This window comes from Salmo salar, chromosome 06 (assembly GCF_965601325.2).
Source record: "Salmo salar chromosome 06, fSalSal1, whole genome shotgun sequence".
NCBI lineage: Eukaryota > Metazoa > Chordata > Actinopteri > Salmoniformes > Salmonidae > Salmo > Salmo salar.
Window position 1 is genome coordinate 53,310,001 of NC_138296.1, and position 17,723 is coordinate 53,327,723.

The 17,723-nt window shown below is 42.6% G+C and overlaps 1 protein-coding gene across 1 annotated transcript; it reads right to left on the reverse strand.

Annotated features, from left to right (window-relative positions):
* Positions 1-4,461: 4,461 nt before the first annotated feature.
* Positions 4,462-17,400, reverse strand: LOC106607587 (solute carrier family 35 member F6). Its single transcript, XM_014204669.3, has 6 exons — positions 17,209-17,400; positions 11,267-11,339; positions 10,764-10,935; positions 9,869-10,084; positions 8,082-8,192; positions 4,462-5,466 (listed from the first exon to the last, which is right to left on the reverse strand). The coding sequence occupies exons 1-6, from the start codon at positions 17,283-17,285 to the stop codon at positions 4,991-4,993; spliced, it is 1,125 nt and encodes a 374-aa protein (XP_014060144.2). The 5' UTR covers positions 17,286-17,400; the 3' UTR covers positions 4,462-4,990.
* Between the last annotated feature and the right edge of the window lie 323 nt (positions 17,401-17,723).

Genomic DNA, 17,723 nt, shown 5'->3' on the forward strand with positions numbered 1-17,723 from the left:
AGGATGTGTGATTTGCATAACATACCATTACCAATTGACATACCTTTGTATGCCTCCTCGTCTGTATACCTACAGACACAGGAACAAAAGTGAGCAATTCAGTCATCTGCACCCAATATAGCTAGCCTTCAACATATTCTTACCTCTTTTGAAGAACCTCAGGGTTCTTGGCACTGAAAATTGCCCGCAAAAAGGTTATTCCAAGAACCCCATAGGAAGTGTGGTTCATCAAGGAACCTCCTTAGTGGGTGGAGGTTCTTGCAGGAACCTAACTGAAACATTTGGATTTCAATTTGAAAGGATAGCAGGTGCAAGCACTTAACTGACAAATGTAAACGCTTTCCTCAATATGATACCTTAAATTGAGGAAAGCATTTACATTTGTCAGTTAAGTGCTTGCACCTGCTATCCTTTCAAATTGAAATCCAAATGTTTCAGTTGGGCAGTTAGGTTCCTGCAAGAACCTCCACCAACTAAGGAGGTTCCTTGATGAACCACACTTCCTATGGGGTTCTTGGAATAACCTTTTGCGGGCAATTTTCAGTGCCAAGAACCCTGAGGTTCTTCAAACCCTTGTTGAACCCCTCATTTTTAGAGCATATAGGCTACCTGGCCTGTGCACAAATGTAGGCATATAAATATGCCCATTTGGGGACATAATAGTATTTCTGATTGGCTTAATGCACCACCACTAATGACCTGTGGAGCTTCTCAAAGTAGTTTTATTCACCTCAAACAGCAAGCAAACAAACTGTTTTTACATCCATTGAGAATTACAATAGTTCCTCAATGTATTTGAAAAATCTTTCCAGCTCTCTCCCTTTCGATTACCACTCAAAGGGAAAGGGAAAAATGTCATGCCCTGATCCAATTGAAACATCATAAAAATCACCCTAACTGATTACTTCTCATCAGTGCCTGACTGACTGAAATAGGTACTAGTACTCCTTTTGGGTGCTGGTACTGTTTACATTTAGGTGCAGGAGCTCCACAATACTTTTGAGCTAATATTCTATAAGAGGCACAGGAGCTCAAGCAGTAGAACATTTGAGGTGCTGGTACTCAGCTCTGGTGAGCTCCTGCAAAAGTCAAGCGCTACTTCTTATCCCTTGAGCAAATAGCCAACAGCTGTGTCTGTCCTGAGCTCACTGTCGCAGGAAACTTAGGGCCCAGAATATTTTATACAATGATACAATGAAGTTCGCTAGCACATGCTTTAGGGCCGGAACCAAGTTAATAGTTGATTCAACATTTCAAGTTCATGCAGCCATGCCATGTGTTTCAACTTCTAAATTTGTGGTTTATATTCAAAGCCCTAAAAATGTACTAAAAGTCCAATGGCTTACATAGTATTTCTGTTATGTCACTAGTGACACATTAGTAAAATGTACAGTGCAACAATGAAAAACTATTGAAAAAGCATGGAACCAACAGCCCACTGGTGCCATATCTTGTCTAAGTTACTACAAGTCCATGATTTCACACCAGGGGAAATCAGAAATAAGAGGTCAGTACAAATGCCAGGGCTGAACACAAGCCCATTTTCCCAATTGAAAAACAGCGGTGAGAGCCACCAAACCAAATGCCACTGGTCAAGACCTAAACATTGAAATTAAATCAACTCAAAACGAGTGTATTACCCTATCCAAGAATCCAATATTAGTTAAGTGTAAGTAACCACAGTAAACGCATATATACAGTGCTTTGCAAAAGTATTCATCCCCCTTGGCGTTTTTCCTATTTTGTTGCATTACAACCTGTAATTTAAATGTATTTTTATTTGGATTTCATGTAATGGACATACACAAAATAGTCCAAATTATTGAAGTGAAATTAAAAAAAAGATACAAAAATTATATATAAAAAAAAAAACTGAGAAGTGGTCCGTGCATATGTATTCACCCCCGTTGCTATTAAGCCCCTAAATAAGACCTGGTGCAACCAATTACCTTCAGAAGTCACAGAATTAGTTAAATAAAGTCCACCTGTGTGCAATCTAAGAGTCACATGATCTCAGTATACAGTGGGGGAAAAAAGTATTTGATCCCCTGCTGATTTTGTACGTTTGCCCACTTACAAAGAAATGAACAGTCTATAATTTTCATGGTAGGTTTATATGAACAGTGAGAGACAGAATAACAAAAAAAAAAAATATTTTAGAAAACCGCATGTCAAAAATGTTATAAAATGATTTGCATATTAATGAGGGAAATAAATATTTGACCCCTCTGCAAAACATGACTTAGTACTTGGTGGCAAAACCCTTGTTGGCAATCACAGAGGTCAGACGTTTCTTGTAGTTGGCCACCAGGTTTGCACATATCTCAGGAGGGATTTTGTCCCACTCCTCTTTGCAGATCTTCTCCAAGTCATTAAGGTTGAGGCTGACGTTTGGCAACTCAAACCTTCAGCTCCCTCCACAGATTTTCTATGGGATTAAGGTCTGGAGACTGGCTAGGCCACTCCAGGACCTTAATGTGCTTCTTCTTGAGCCACTCCTTTGTTGCCTTGGCCGTGTGTTTTGGGTCATTGTCATGCTGGAATACCCATCCACGACCCATTTTCAATACCCTTGATGAGGGAAGGAGGTTCTCACCCAAGATTTGACAGTACATGGCCCCGTCAAATGATGCGGTGAAGTTGTCTTGTCCCCTTAGCAGAAAAACACCCCCAAAGCATAATGTTTCCACCTCCATGTTGGACGGTGGAGATGGTGTTCTTGGGGTCATAGGCAGCATTCCTCCTCCTCCAAACACAGCGGGTTGAGTTGATGCCAAAGAGCTCCATTTTGGTCTCATCTGACCACAACACTTTCACCCAGTTGTCCTCTGAATCATTCAGATGTTCATTGGCAAACTTCAGATGGGCATGTATATGTGCTTTCTTGAGCAGGGGGACCTTGCGGGCGCTGCAGGATTTCAGTCCTTCACGGCGTAGTGTGTTACCAATTGTTTTCTTGGTGACTATGGTCCCAGCTGCCTTGAGATCATTGACAAGTTCCTCCCGTGTAGTTCTGGGCTGATTCCTCCCCGTTCTCATGATCATTGCAACTCCACGAGGTGAGATCTTGCATGGAGCCCCAGGCCGAGGGATATTGACAGTTCTTTTGTGTTTCTTCCATTTGCAAATAATCGCACCAAATGTTGTCACCTTCTCACCAAGCTGCTTGGCGATGGTCTTGTAGCCCATTCCAGCCTTGTGTAGGTCTAAAATCTTGTCCCTGACATCCTTGGAGAGCTCTTTGGTCTTGGCCATGGTGGAGAGTTTGGAATCTGATTGATTGATTGCTTCTGTGGACAGGTGTCTTTAATACAGAAAACAAGCTGAGATTAGGAGCACTTCTTTTATACAGGTATCAAGTTGCGGTTAGGAGCACTCCCTTTAAGAGTGTGCTCCTAATCTCAGCTCGTTACCTGTATAAAAGACACCTGGGAGCCAGAAATCTTTCTGATTGAGAGGGGGTCAAATACTTATTTCCCTCATTAAAATGCAAATCAATTTATAACATTTTTGACATGCGTTTTTCTCGATATTTTTGTTGTTATTCTGTCTCTCACTGTTCAAATAAACCGAACATTAAAATTATAGACTGATCATTTCTTTGTCAGTGGGCAAACATACAAAATCAGCAGGGGATCAAATACTTTTCCCCCCCACTGTATATACACCTGTTCTGAAAGGCCCCAGAGTCTGCAACACCACTAAGCAAGGGGCACCACCAAGCAAGTGGCACCATGAAGACCAAGGAGCTCTCCAAACAGGTCAGGGACAAAGTTGTGGAATGTACAGATCAGGGTTGGGTTATAAAAAAATATCAGAAACTTTGAACATCCCACGGAGCACCATTAGATCCGTTATTAAAAATGGAAAGAATATGGCACCAGAACAAACCTGCCAAGAGAGGGCCGCCCACCAAAACTCACAGACCAGGCACGGAGGATATTAATCTGAGAGGCAACAAAGAGATCAAAGATAACCCTGAAGGAGCTGCAAAGCTTCACAGCAGAGACTGGACTATCTGTCCATAGGACCACTTTAAGCCTTACACTCCACAGAGCTGGGCTTTACAGAAGAGTGGCAAAAAAAAGCCATTGCTTAGAGAAAAAAAATCCTGTTTCAGTCTTCCAGAGATTTGAGACTGGGACGGAGGTTGACCTTCCAGCAGGACATGACCCTAAGCATACTGCTAAAGCAACACTCGAGTGGTTTAAGGGGAAACATTTACATGTCTTGGAATGGCCTAGTCATAGCACAGACCTCAATCCAATTGAGAATCTGTGGTATCACTTAAAGTTTGCTGTACACCAGTGGAACCCATCCAACTTGAAAGAGCTGGAGCAGTTTTGCCTTGAACAATGGGCAAAAATCCCAGTGGCTAGATGTGCCAAGCTTATAGAGACATACCCTAAAAGACTTGCTGCAAAAGGTGGCTCTACAAAGTATTGACTTGGGGGGGGGGGGGGGGGGGGGGGGGGTGAATAGTTATGTACACTCAAGTTCTGTTTGTCTAATATCCTGTTTGTTTCAGAGAAAATATTTTACATCTTCAAAGGGGTAGGCATGTTGTGTAATTCAAATGATACAAACCCCCCAAAAATCTATTTTTTTTGTAAGGCAACAAAATTTGAAAAATGCCAACGGGATGAATACTTTTGCAAGCCACTGTATCAATGATCACAGTAGCGCACTCTATCAAACAATGTTATGGTTAACTTTTGTGGATTTATAAAATGCCTCCCACCACTGACACATTTAACCGATGCTGCAACAAGCCTTGAGGGGGGCTAGTCCAAGATCCTATCAACATATGTCACCTAGAATTTACAACCAGGAGTTAACAACAGTTTTAAGATATTGTCATGTACAGTTATCTGAGAAATGTGTTGTCTTTATGTCATACACGCATGGTGTGGAGTACGACAGGGTTATGTTATCTACATGTCATACACACACACTTTCAGCATGTTGCGAGGTCATCACTTCAGGTCAGTTAGCCCTCTTCCTGCACCCTTCCCTCGTCCAGCAAGCTCGTCCTCTCCACTGGGTTGACTTCCTCCTCCTCAACGCTGGCGCAGCACAGAATCCTTGCTAGCAGGGGGCGATGAAGCCCATTATACAGTGCCGCACCCACCAACAGCACAATGAAACCCAACACCTGTAACCCATGGAACTGCTCCCAGCCCAGAGCCAGACTGACCACCCAGATGACCACAGTGCGCAGGCTGTCCAGCACCATGCGCGTGGTGGCACTGATCTCCTTGGTGACAGAGATGCCGGCAAAGTTGAAGAAGGCGATGGACACTGTATTACCGAGCAACGCCAGGATGATCATGGGGTTGTGGCTGATCTGGCAGAAGGCATCCAGCGCGTCCTCAAGGACATGGCGGGGGTTGTTGCTGAAGCTGCCCACCGGGATGTAGAAAAAGGGGATGAGGAGGAGCGAGAGGATGAAGAAGCCAAAGAACCCTGGAGAATGGAGGAGAAGAAGGGTGGAAATTAATGGAGACAGGGTGAATTACTAAGGGAGCGGTCAAAATGTACACAATTGTTACCTGGAAGAAAATGGAGGGTCGTGCTTTTCCAATTTCAGTTAGGGGGAGGGTTTAGTATTGTTTTATTTAGTCCAGGGGAGGGTCATGTAATTTATAATCGATTAAATGTCATATTGCTCAGTGTTTGAGAATGTGTTGGTTATTATTTCTCGATGTGTGCCCAATGCTGCTCCTCATCCCTGATTCTCTGCGGGCGCGCAATATCAAGTGCACCTAGTGTGGCCTCAATCAAATGATCAATAGCCTATACTATAAACTTTAGGCCTAGGCTATATGAAGAGCATGCTCAGAGAAGGACAGGGCAAAGTTATATTTCTAAGAAAATGTACTTCCTCAGTTTTTGCACTGCTGGGATGGTGTATATAAAACTAGGCTACACTGATTTACACACTGCAATGGATAGGTGTTCCCAATCATGAGCCCTGGCCTGCCCTGCTCTTGCTGATGTAAACCCTTTTTTGCTGCCTAACCAATGGCTGTGCTGTGTACAGTGGCACTTCGCCATGTAATGCTTACAAAATTAGTTTCTGCATATCTAAGGTTCTGGTCTGTCCTTTATGTTTTAATTATTATTTTGGGTATAGGAGATGGGAACTTGTTTTTTTCCCAAGAGTTCAGGGAGAGCCAATATATACTGCTCAAAAAAATAAAGGGAACACTTAAACAACACAATGTAACTCCAAGTCAATCACATTTCTGTGAAATCAAACTGTCCAATTAGGAAGCAACACTGAGTGACAATACATTTCACATGCTGTTGTGCAAATGGAATAGACAACAGGTGGAAATTATAGGCAATTAGCAAGACACCCCCAATAAAGGAGTGGTTGTGCAGGTGGTGACCACAGACCACTTCTCAGTTCCTATGCTTCCTGGCTGATGTTTTGGTCACTTTTGAATGCTGGCGGTGCTTTCACTCTAGTGGTAGCTTGAGACGGAGTCTACAACCCACACAAGTGGCTCAGGTAGTGCAGCTCATCCAGGATGGCACATCAATGCGAGCTGTGGCAAGAAGGTTTGCTGTGTCTGTCAGCGTAGTGTCCAGAGCATGGAGGCACTACCAGGAGACAGGCCAGTACGTCAGGAGACGTGGAGGAGGCCGTAGGAGGGCAACAACCCAGCAGCAGGACCGCTACCTCCGCCTTTGTGCAAGGAGGAGCAGGAGGAGCACTGCCAGAGCCCTGCAAAATGACCTCCAGCAGGCCACAAATGTGCATGTGTCTGCTCAAACTGTCAGAAACAGAGTCCATGAGGGTGGTATGAGGGCCCGACGTCCACAGGTGGGGGTTGTGCTTACAGCCCAACACCGTGCAGGACGTTTGGCATTTGCCAGAGAACACCAAGATTGGCAAATTCGCCTCTTCACAGATGAAAGCAGGTTCACACTGAGCACATGTGACAGACGTGACAGAGTCTGGAGACGCCGTGGAGAACGCTGCCTGCAACATCCTCCAGCATGACCGGTTTGGCAGTGGGTCAGTCATGGTGTGGGGTGGCATTTCTTTGGGGGGCCGCACAGCCCTCCATGTGCTCGCTAGAGGTAGCCTGACTGCCATTAGGTACCGAGATGAGATCCTCAGACCCCTTGTGAGACCATATGCTGGTGCGGTTGGCCCTGGGTTCCTCCTAATGCAAGACAATGCTAGACCTCATGTGGCTGGAGTGTGTCAGCAGTTCCTGCAAGAGGAAGGCATTGATGCTATGGACTGGCCCACCCGTTCCCCAGACCTGAATCCAATTGAGCACATCTGGGACATCATGTCTCGCTCCATCCACCAACGCCACGTTGAACCACAGACTGTCCAGGAGTTGGCGGATGCTTTAGTCCAGGTCTGGGAGGAGATCCCTCAGGAGACCATCCGCCACCTCATCAGGAGCATGCCCATGCGTTGTAGGGAGGTCATACACACTACTGAGCCTCATTTTGACTTGTTTTAAGGACATTACATCAAAGTTGGATCAGCCTGTAGTGTGGTTTTCCACTTTAATTTTGAGCGTGACTCCAAATCCAGACCTCCATGGGTTGATAAATTGGATTTCCATTGATTATTTTTGTGTGATTTTGTTGTCAGCACATTCAACTATGTAAAGAAAAAAGTATTTAATAAGATTATTTCATTCATTCAGATCTAGGATGTGTTATTTTAGTGTTCCCTTAATTTTTTTGAGCAGTGTATTTTACTGAATGGAGGACCATAAAAAACAAAAATTCTCCAGAGGTCTGATTTTCTCCAGGTATCTCACATTATAAATAATGTACAGTACGTAATGATCTACAAACATTAGCACCATCTTAAGTACGAAATGGTGACAGACATTTTTTTCTGCTGAAATAAATGAACAGAAATGGTTAAATAGGTCATTAAGTACAACCTACACATCTGATTATTATGCTTGTGTTTCTTAAGACTGTACAGCTTTGAGAGTGAAGCTTACAAACACCATTGTTACATTCTGTACATCATGGAGTTATACATTAACCAAATGCACACAGCCGTAAATGTATACAGTATGTTCACTGTACCGTACCTTCAGTGCCCACTGCCCGTAGAGGATGAACATCGTGCTTGTAGACAAACTTCTCCTCCAGAACCATCTGGACAGCAGCAATGACCTGGGCCATGATGATCAGAAGGTCACCTTAGGGTTAGAAGAGATGGGTAAGGCCTTTGCACGGCAGTTCCTCATTGGGCATTTATTTTAGCAAGATGTTGATGGTGTAGGAAAACCAGTCTCTGTAGAAGCAAAATCTAAATAATGAAAAGTCAAGACTCCAACTCAGTCGTTGGCCCTGTTTGAATACCATTCAAATGTATCCATCCCATTTTCCTTGAGGTAATCACTGATCAGATGTGACTGGACTGGTGAAATAACTGCTCTGTAAAGCTTGCTTTCAACTATCCAATCATAAGTTTGATCGTAATTAATTCAAGTGAGGAAGGAGGGAAAGATATATTCTAAGACAGCGGTTGGTAAACACTGTTCTAAGAGTATTCGAACAGGGCCCTACCTTTGTCACTGTAAGTGCCCACTCATTATCCTCTTAACAATGAGTATGTTTTAATGCACAATAATCATTTGAGATTAAACTGATTATAGCAGTAGGCAGAGTAGGGCTGACACTATTTAGTTGACTGGTCGATTGTTTGATCAAGATTTATTTTTAGTCGAGCAGCAGCAAATATATACCAGGGCTACACTTGTGAGGAAAAAGTTTGTTTATTTTATTCCATTTATGAGTTGTCAATTTATTCATTTTCTTTTGTTTGGAGCGCTCCTGTCAATCTTGAGTAAGGACACACACCTGATTATGCATGGACCTGGGCCTAGACTACCCGGCCTGCGCACAAATGTAGGCTTATAAATGTGCCCATTTGGCAATCTGATACTATTTCTGATTGTCTTAACTCACCATCACTGCGGAGTCATTTTTTCTTTTCCTCAAAAAGCAAGTCAACTAAGTCTATTTTTACATCCATTGAGAATGACAATAGTTCCTCAACGTAGCCTATTTGAAAATACTTTCCAGCTCTCCCTTTTGATAACCACTCAGCATGAAAGGGGAAAAAAATGGTATGTTCTGATCTGGTAAAATGTCATAAAAAAGGCCTACCTGATTACTTCTTATATCTTGTGCAAATAGCCTACAGCTGTGTCTGTCTGTCTGGAGCTCACTGGCACAGGAAACTCTAAGGGCCCAGAATATTTCATACAATGTTGCAAGTTTGATAGCATGAGCTTCAGGCCGGACCCAAGTTAAACGTTGATACAATGTTCAAGTTCCTTGCAGACAGGCCATGCATAGCCAATGTGATTTATAGGATATTTTATACCTGTGGGCTGCAATGTTTTTATTTGTTGGCTTGATGTAGGCAATTTTTACATGTATTTGATGTGCACACAACCCACGCAAGCTTCCTTCTTTTGCACAAGTATATTGAGTTTGGAAAAACTGGATGTATTCATCTTTGAAATAGTTTTCTCATACAAACTTCATATGTCCGAACTCGGACTCAAATAGGCTTCACAAAAATAACATGTTCGCTGTGGTAGAATGTTTATTTTGATTGGTGATTTTCTGCATTTATCGAAGTCCCATCAGGTAGCCTGATTTCCGATGTGTCCATGTAAACAGGATTAAGGAAACTGTTCTTCTTGCAAAGCATGTAAACTTTTAAAATCAAACTATTATATTAATCTGACTATTCACAATAATCATATTATTGTGTGAATGTAACCATACTCATTGTGTTGTAACAGTCCTACCCTTGCTACTACAAGTATCCCCTTCCAACCCACCATTCTCTCTACCTTACCAGTGATGACCTCGCTAAGTTTGTGAGAGTCGTCCTTGTGTCCGCTCATGAAGTCAGCCAGGCCCACCACTATCAGGCCCAGGATGGTGATGAGGATGCCTGTCCACTGACTGGCTACCAGGCGGCGCCCTAAGAAGGCCACCGACAGCAGGCCTGTGAAGATGATCACTGCCCCGCGCAACATCTGGAAGCTGGAGGCGCTCGTCATGTTCAGGGCTGGGGAAGAGAGTCAGAGGGTCACAGACAGAGCTTGGTTCAAATAGGGCAGCAGGTATCCTAGCGGTTAATAGCGCTGTGCCAGTAACCGAAACGTTGCTGGTTTGAATTCCTGAGCCGACTAAGTGAAAGGTACTTAACACTAATTGCTCCTTTAAGTCGCTCTGGACAAGAGTGTCTGCTAAATTACTAAAATGTAAATAAGATTTCTTGTTTCAATGTCTGCCCGGAGTGGCAAATGGGCAGCAGTTGCACTTTGTGACTATTCAATTGGTTCAACTGGCAATTAGTTCCAGGCAAAAGAAAGCAAATACTATTTGAACCCAGGTCTGCAGGCAGTCAGCACAAACTTTCACTATGACAATCTAGAGTTCTTGGATATTGTGTTCCAGTTCCTTAATAAAATGGAAGAGATACATCACAGGAACTTAAAGTTCAATGGAAAAATGTGTTTGTAATTGTGTCTCTGACCATAACGTTACAGATCATTTTGACTTCCTTGCAGTTTTTGAAAAATACTTTTGAAGAATAGAACTTGGAAGCCCTTTTTGGTACATATTTTATGTAAGGTGTCAGGGAATTAAATGGCGGCTCAAGCAACGAGCAACATGCCCAGAAACTCTGGAGCCCACTGCAATACCAAATGAAGATAAATATCCTGGATGTCAGGGTCACGTACCAACATACATGATGGAGGTAGCGGTCATGTCACAGAGGGCAGGGGAAAGGAAAAGGAGGGGGTTGAAGCTCTGGCCCGTGTTCATCTTGGGCTCTGGTCTCCGTCTGTCGTGACAAAGCAGCATGTGGAAGACAGCCAGGCAACTGAGCTCCCCCAGGAACATCCCTACGGCCTAGAGAGCAGAGGCAGAGGGGAAGAAGGAGAGAACGAGGGGAGGCAGAGGGGTAGAAGGAGAGAGCGAGGGGAGGCAGAGGGGTAGAAGGAGAGAGCGAGGGGAGGGGAGGCAGATGGGTAGAAGGAGAGAGCGAGGGGAGGCAGAGGGGCAGAAGGAGAGAGAGGGGAGTCAGAAGGAGAGAGAGGGGAGGCAGGGGGTACGAGTGACAGACACTGAGCAAGAAAAAAAAAACAATGACACATTTAATCCATTCAAAATGTTGATAAAGACAAGTGATTCATTTAGGTCTTAGCTTACACACTATGTATTTTTATTTGAAAGACTGTACCTGTACAAATGGGTGGGCGAATCCGTGTTCAGGGGAGTCTTTACAACCCTTTGCGGAGAACATGTCAGCCCATCTGGGGGAGAAGAGAATGTTGATTAAGTTTGCTCAAGAATGTCACCAGGTCTCCCGAGTGGCGCAGCGGTCTAAGGCACTGCATCGCAGTGCTTGAGGTGACACTACAGCCCCAGGTTCGATCCCATGCTGTATCACAGCCGGCCTTGACCGGGAGACACATGAGGCGGCGCACAATTGGCCTAGCATCGTCCGGGTTAGGGGAGGGTTTAGCCGGCCAGGATTTCCTTGTCCCATCGCGCTCTAGCAACTCCTTGTTGCGGGCCGGGTGCCTGCAAGCTGACCTGGCCAGTTGGACAGTGTTTCCTCCGACACGTTGGTGTGGCTGGCTTTCGGGTTATGTGAGCAGTGTGTCAAGAAGCAGTGCGGCTTGGCAGGGTTGTGTTTCAGAGGACGCATGGCACTCGACCTTCGCCTCTCCCGAGTCCATATGGGAGTTGCAGCGATGGGTCAAGACAGTAACTACCAACGTATTTGTTGTTTGTTTTGGTTTCAGATTAATTTCTATTGGGGACAAAATAATGGTAAATAATATAGCGTCATTTTGGAGTCACTTTTATTGTAAATAAAAATAGAATGTTTATAAATACTTCTACATTAATGTGGATGCTCCCATGACTACAGATAATCCTGAATGAATCGGAAATAATGATGAGTGAAAAAGCTACAGACACACAAATGTTGTACATTCGGAAAGTATTCAGACCCCTTGACTTTTTCCACATTTTGTTACATTACACAAGTTTTCTAAAATTGATTTAATTATTATTTTTCCTCATCAATCTAAACAATACCCCATAATGACAAAGCGAAAACAGGTTTTAATATTTTTTTTTCAAATGTATAAAAACATAAAATAAAATGTATTTACATAAGTATTCAGACCCTTTGCTATAAGACTCGAAATTGAGCTCAGGTGCATCCTGTTTCCATTGATCATCCTTGATATGTTTCTACCACTTGATTGGAGTCCACCTATGGTAAATTCAATTGATAGGACATGATTTGGAAAGGCACACACACCTCTCTATTTAAGATCGCACAGTTGACAGTGCATGGCAGAGCAAAAACCAAGCCATGAGGTCGAAAGAAAGAGCTCAGAGACAGGATTGGGTCATGGCACAGATCTGGGGAAGGGTACCAAAACATATCTGCAGCATTGAAGGACGCAAAGAACACAGTTGCCTCCATCATTCTTAAATGGAAGAAGTTTGGAACCACCAAGACTCTTCCTAGAGCTGGCCACGTGGCCAAACTGAGCAATCAGGGTAGAAGGGTCTTGGTGAGGGAGGTGACCAAGTACCCAATGGTCACTCTGACAGAGCTCCAGAGTTCCTCTATGGAGATGGAAGAGCCTTCCAGAAGGACAACCATCTCTGGAGCACTCCACCAAATCAGGCCTTTATGGTAGAATGGCCAGACGGTAGCCACTCCTTAGTAAAAGGCACATGACAGCCCACTTGGAGTTTGCCTAAAGGCATCTCAAACCATGAGAAACAAGATTCTCTGGTCTGATGAAACCAAGATTAACTCTTTGGCCTGAATGCCAAGCGTCACATCTGGAGGAAACATGGCACCATCTCTACGGTGAAGCATGGTGATAGCAGCATCATGCTGTGGGGATGTTTTTCAGTGGCAGGGACTGGGAGACTAGAAAGGATTGAGAGAAAGATGAACAGAGCAAAGTACAGAGAGATCCTTGATGAAAACTTGCTCCAGAGTGCTCAGGACCTCAGCGAAGATTCACCTTCCAACAGGACAACGACCCTAAGCACACAGCCAAGACAACGCAGGAGTGGCTTTGGGACAAGTCTCAATGTCCTTGAGTGCCCCAGCCAGAGCCCGGACTTGAATCTGATTGAACATCTCTGGAGCTGTGCAGCGACGCTCCCCTTCCAACCTGACAGAGCTTGAGAGGATCTGCAGAGAACAATGAGAGAAACTCCCCAAATACAGGTGTGCCAAGCTTGTAGCGTCATACCCAAGACGACTCAAGGCAGTAATCGCTGCCAAAGGTGCTTCAACAAAGTACTGAGTAAAGGGTCTGAATACTTATGTAATTATTTCTAATAAATTTGCCAAAAATCCTGTTTTTGCTTTGTCATTATTGTCACGCCCTGATCTGTTTCACCTGTCCTTGTGCTTGTCTCAACCCACTCCAGGTGTCGTTTTCTGTCTGTCTGTGCCAGTTCGTCTTGTTTGTTCAAGCCTACCAGTGTTTTGTGTCTCAGCTCCTGCTTTTTCCAGTTTCTCTTTTCTGGCCCTCCTGGTTTTGACGCTTGCCTGTCCTGACTCCGAGCCCGCCTGCCTGCTGTCCTTTACCTTTGCTCCTACTATGGATTATCGACCCCTGCCTGCTTTGACCGGTCGTTTGCTTGCCCCTGTTGTTACAATAAACATTGTTACTTCACACAGTCTGCACTTGGGTCTTACCTTGATCCCTGATAATTATGGGGTATTGTGTGTAGATTGATGAGGAAAAAAAACATAATTTAATACATTTTAGAATAAGGCTGTAATTTAAGAAAATGTGGAAAAAGTCAAGGGATCTGAATTCTTTCCAAATGCACTGTACATACAGAAAGTATTCAGACATCTTGACTTTTCACATTTTGTTTCGTTACAGCCTTAAAAAAAAAAAAAAGGCTCAAATTGTTTGAGCCCCCCCCTCATCAATACCTCATAATGATGAAGCAAAAACAGTTGGATTTTTTTGGTTGCTATTTTATAATAAATAAACTGACATCACATTTACATAAGTATTCAGACCCTTTACTCAGTACTTTGTTGAAGCACAGGGTAGGCTGTCATTGTAAATAATAATTTGTTCTTAACTGACTTGCCTAGTTAAGTAAAATGGTTAAAAAAAATTGAAATAACATTTACAAAAATTGCACTTGATATGCGTTTAATGGCTATGGATGAGAAAGTTAACTTAACATTTCCAAATGTTTGTCAGTTGTATACTGCTTTGTGATCTATTAACAGCAAGGGTTGCATTAAATAGGCTAAATATTTTTTACTGATGCATTTATCAATATTCAATTCATACGCACAAAAGCATTCACTGTGAAAGTTGATAAGCTATATATGAATGGCCTACATGCAGCCTATGTGCAGCACTTAGTTCAATTTATCGAATCAGTTATTGCTTTCTTGTGCCAACCGCGAGCAACACCTGTCAAACTCAGACATTTCTCTCAAAACACAGGGATGTCGATTCACATGGGACTAGCGGAGGACCTTGGAGTTCACCCAAAAAAATAGTAGGTTATTCTGTCTGTAATTGTTACTCTACTGCCATGTAGAAATTACTGACATAGCAGATTTAGATGCACCTAAAATTACAGATATGGTGTTTTGTGCTAATGCACATAATTACATTACCCGACCTCCCCCAGTAAAACTAATCCCATCCGAATAGGGCATATCATAATCACATCAATAAATTTATTATAACAAACTCTGAACACCTTAACACAAGAGAGCAAAATGGATGCAGAAGACATGACAAATAAACTTGAAACGGGGGAATTGTTACTAGCTGCTCAGGAGGTAAAGGGAAAGTCAGATGTGTGGAATACATTTGTCTTGCTGTAGAAAATACTGGAGATCAATAAAAAGGTGAGGAGCAAGCTCTACGTGCATATTATGTGTGCCAAACAGGTGCTGTATAGATTACAATATAATATTTCTGACCATTTGGAACAATGTAAAGACTAAATAAATACTAAGCATACCAGAGAGTTTGTTTTTAAGCCTTTATTACAGCAAAGACTAAAAACAGTCGCATTCATTTGCGAATGCAATTTCCAAAATGGAACTAAAACTAAAATGCTTGATTGCATTTCAAATCATGAATGACTCGAATGCTGTATGATGACATGAACAAATTAATGATTGATTGATTGATACAGTAGCCTATATAAGTATTGAAATATAGGCCTAAGGAAGTTACAGTATTAAGACTAAACAGGATGTGCTTTTAGGCCTACAGCTCAGTGGTGGTTATACAAGGCTGCTATACTAAGCCTACTAATGATAATTACATTATTTATAATAATAACAACAACAATAAGAAGATCAAGAAAAAGGAGTGTGTTTATAAATATAATCTTTTGGACAATTTGGAACAGCCTAATAAACAAATCATCATTGTGTTTGCCAGATGTCTAGCCTGCATTTTCCGTACTTGACGCCCAAGTGCTTAACTTTCAAATAGCTAAAAGCGAGCTAGTTGGAGAGTGTGTGTGTACTTCCTTTTGTACCACCGTATGGTAAAACAACACATGAGTTGAAAATATTGAACGCATGCGCAGCCTAGTGCGGTACCCCCAACATTGCGTTACTGACTGCTCCATTGACAATGAATGACTTCCGCCGGAATGCAATGAGTTTGATGCATCGGGTGGACATGAGGCGTCAGTCTCGTCTCTGCTCCACACACACCGAACAGATTCCGATACGCTGTTTTGAGTTTTTATGCAACTTTTTTATGCAACTTGATGAATTATATATATATCTTTTTTTTTAAATAAAAATAAATACAAAATTATGTCCCCCCCACTTCTAAAAGCAAAGTTGCGCCCCTGCAGAAACTGAACATCGGGCTCACAGAAAAATGGAATTCAAATGATTTTATAGATGTTTAAAAATTAAAAAATCCCAAACATTTCAGTTAATCGGTCAGCACTAGCACCTATTGGCTTTTATAGTCCAATAGGCCTAATCAGTAGAGGCATGACAGGCATGTGAGTGTTCTCCTTGCTGATTCAATAGAAGGGATGTAGTAGTCACAGTGCCACACAAACTGATGATGCCGCCTTTTCCCTCACACATCAGCAGATTGACCTCCATATCACAACTATGCACGATTGAGCCACTGGTTTATTGACAAAATGTAGCTGTTGATCTTAAGACATTTGACATTCACACACTGCCAAGTATTAACACAGTTGGTCAAATCAACGCAAAGGGTCTTCGCAAATTACTCCTAAAATAAATGTAAAAAAATTCTACACAAGAAGCAACTGTTCTCAGCTCAAGATAACATTCTCCTCAGTGAAGCGCATACAGTGAAGGGTTTGGTTTCAGGTGACTGCTCTGGTAAGAAGTCCCAAAAAGTGGATGAAACTTGATCTCTATTTGCTACATTGTCTCATTTCACTGAGCAAGAGCAACCATGTGTGACATACAGTATCCATACTGAGGGACTTTTGCCAGACTAGACCACATCTTTGACAAAATGTTAAAGTTGATCAGGTGTCATTTCCACATGACATAAAAAAAGCAGAGTAGCAGAACTACGACCTGTCACCCCAATCCACATCCTATTTTGCATGACAGCAAAATAAGTTAAACTGCTGTAATTTACAGAAGTCAATTTAGAGTCTGTCTGTTTTGCGGCACAAAGCCAGTGATTTGCTGAGGCAGCAGTGTCCTGCATTTCATGACATGACAAGACATGAATCAACAGTGACGCAAGGCAAACGTGTAAGGTTTCCTTGTGTCTGGCATTTTGTCTAATGTCTAGCAATTTCACCATTTCAAATGTAATCATACATTACACTGACACCTGTAATTAAACTTACAGAATATCATTATCAACCATGCTTGATTGTATGAAAAGGTATTTACAAAGATGGTGGAAATATATACCTTTCCCAAATGAAAGATACCATGAATCGCCAATTTAGACAACTGTTGATACAAATATATTGAGGAACAACTCTGTTCACCAGGAACAGTGCAATAAACATGAAAAACATTGCAGTCCGAATCTTGACGGTCTAACACGCATTTCATTAGACGTTGGCTACATTGTAAACACCGTGACGTCAATGGACAACATAACTGAAGCGTTCACTTACTTTGCTGATAGCGTGTTGATAGAGCCGGTTGTGAGCATTAAACCCGCAAGAAATAGTTGATACTTTGTCCAAGCCATGTTGGACGTGCGAGGATATAATATACAATTACTAGAAACTTTGTTTCAAACCCAGCAAGATGTTTACCAGCAACCGTGTGCACGCTATCTGCCTACAAAAATTCAATCACATGACTTTGAGTGTGTCAGCTGACTGAGTACGCACAAGCAGTGAAAGGATGGTTTCCGGCTCGTGGGGCATTTCAGCCCTGAATGATGCCTGAAAGGCAGCCTGTCTCCTACGGAGTAGGTTACTTTATGAAGACACGGACTGCTTCTGTATGTGTATACTGTTTAATACAACGTAATAAAAGGCTTTTATTGAACACACATGCTGGCAAAAAACGGTCCAGGCTTCTGCCTCCCTGTGACATTCAAGCCCCTCATATGTCACTGCTCAACATTAACATTACACCACATCTCCCTTTCTGGAAAACAAAGGGTATATTACCTTTGTCT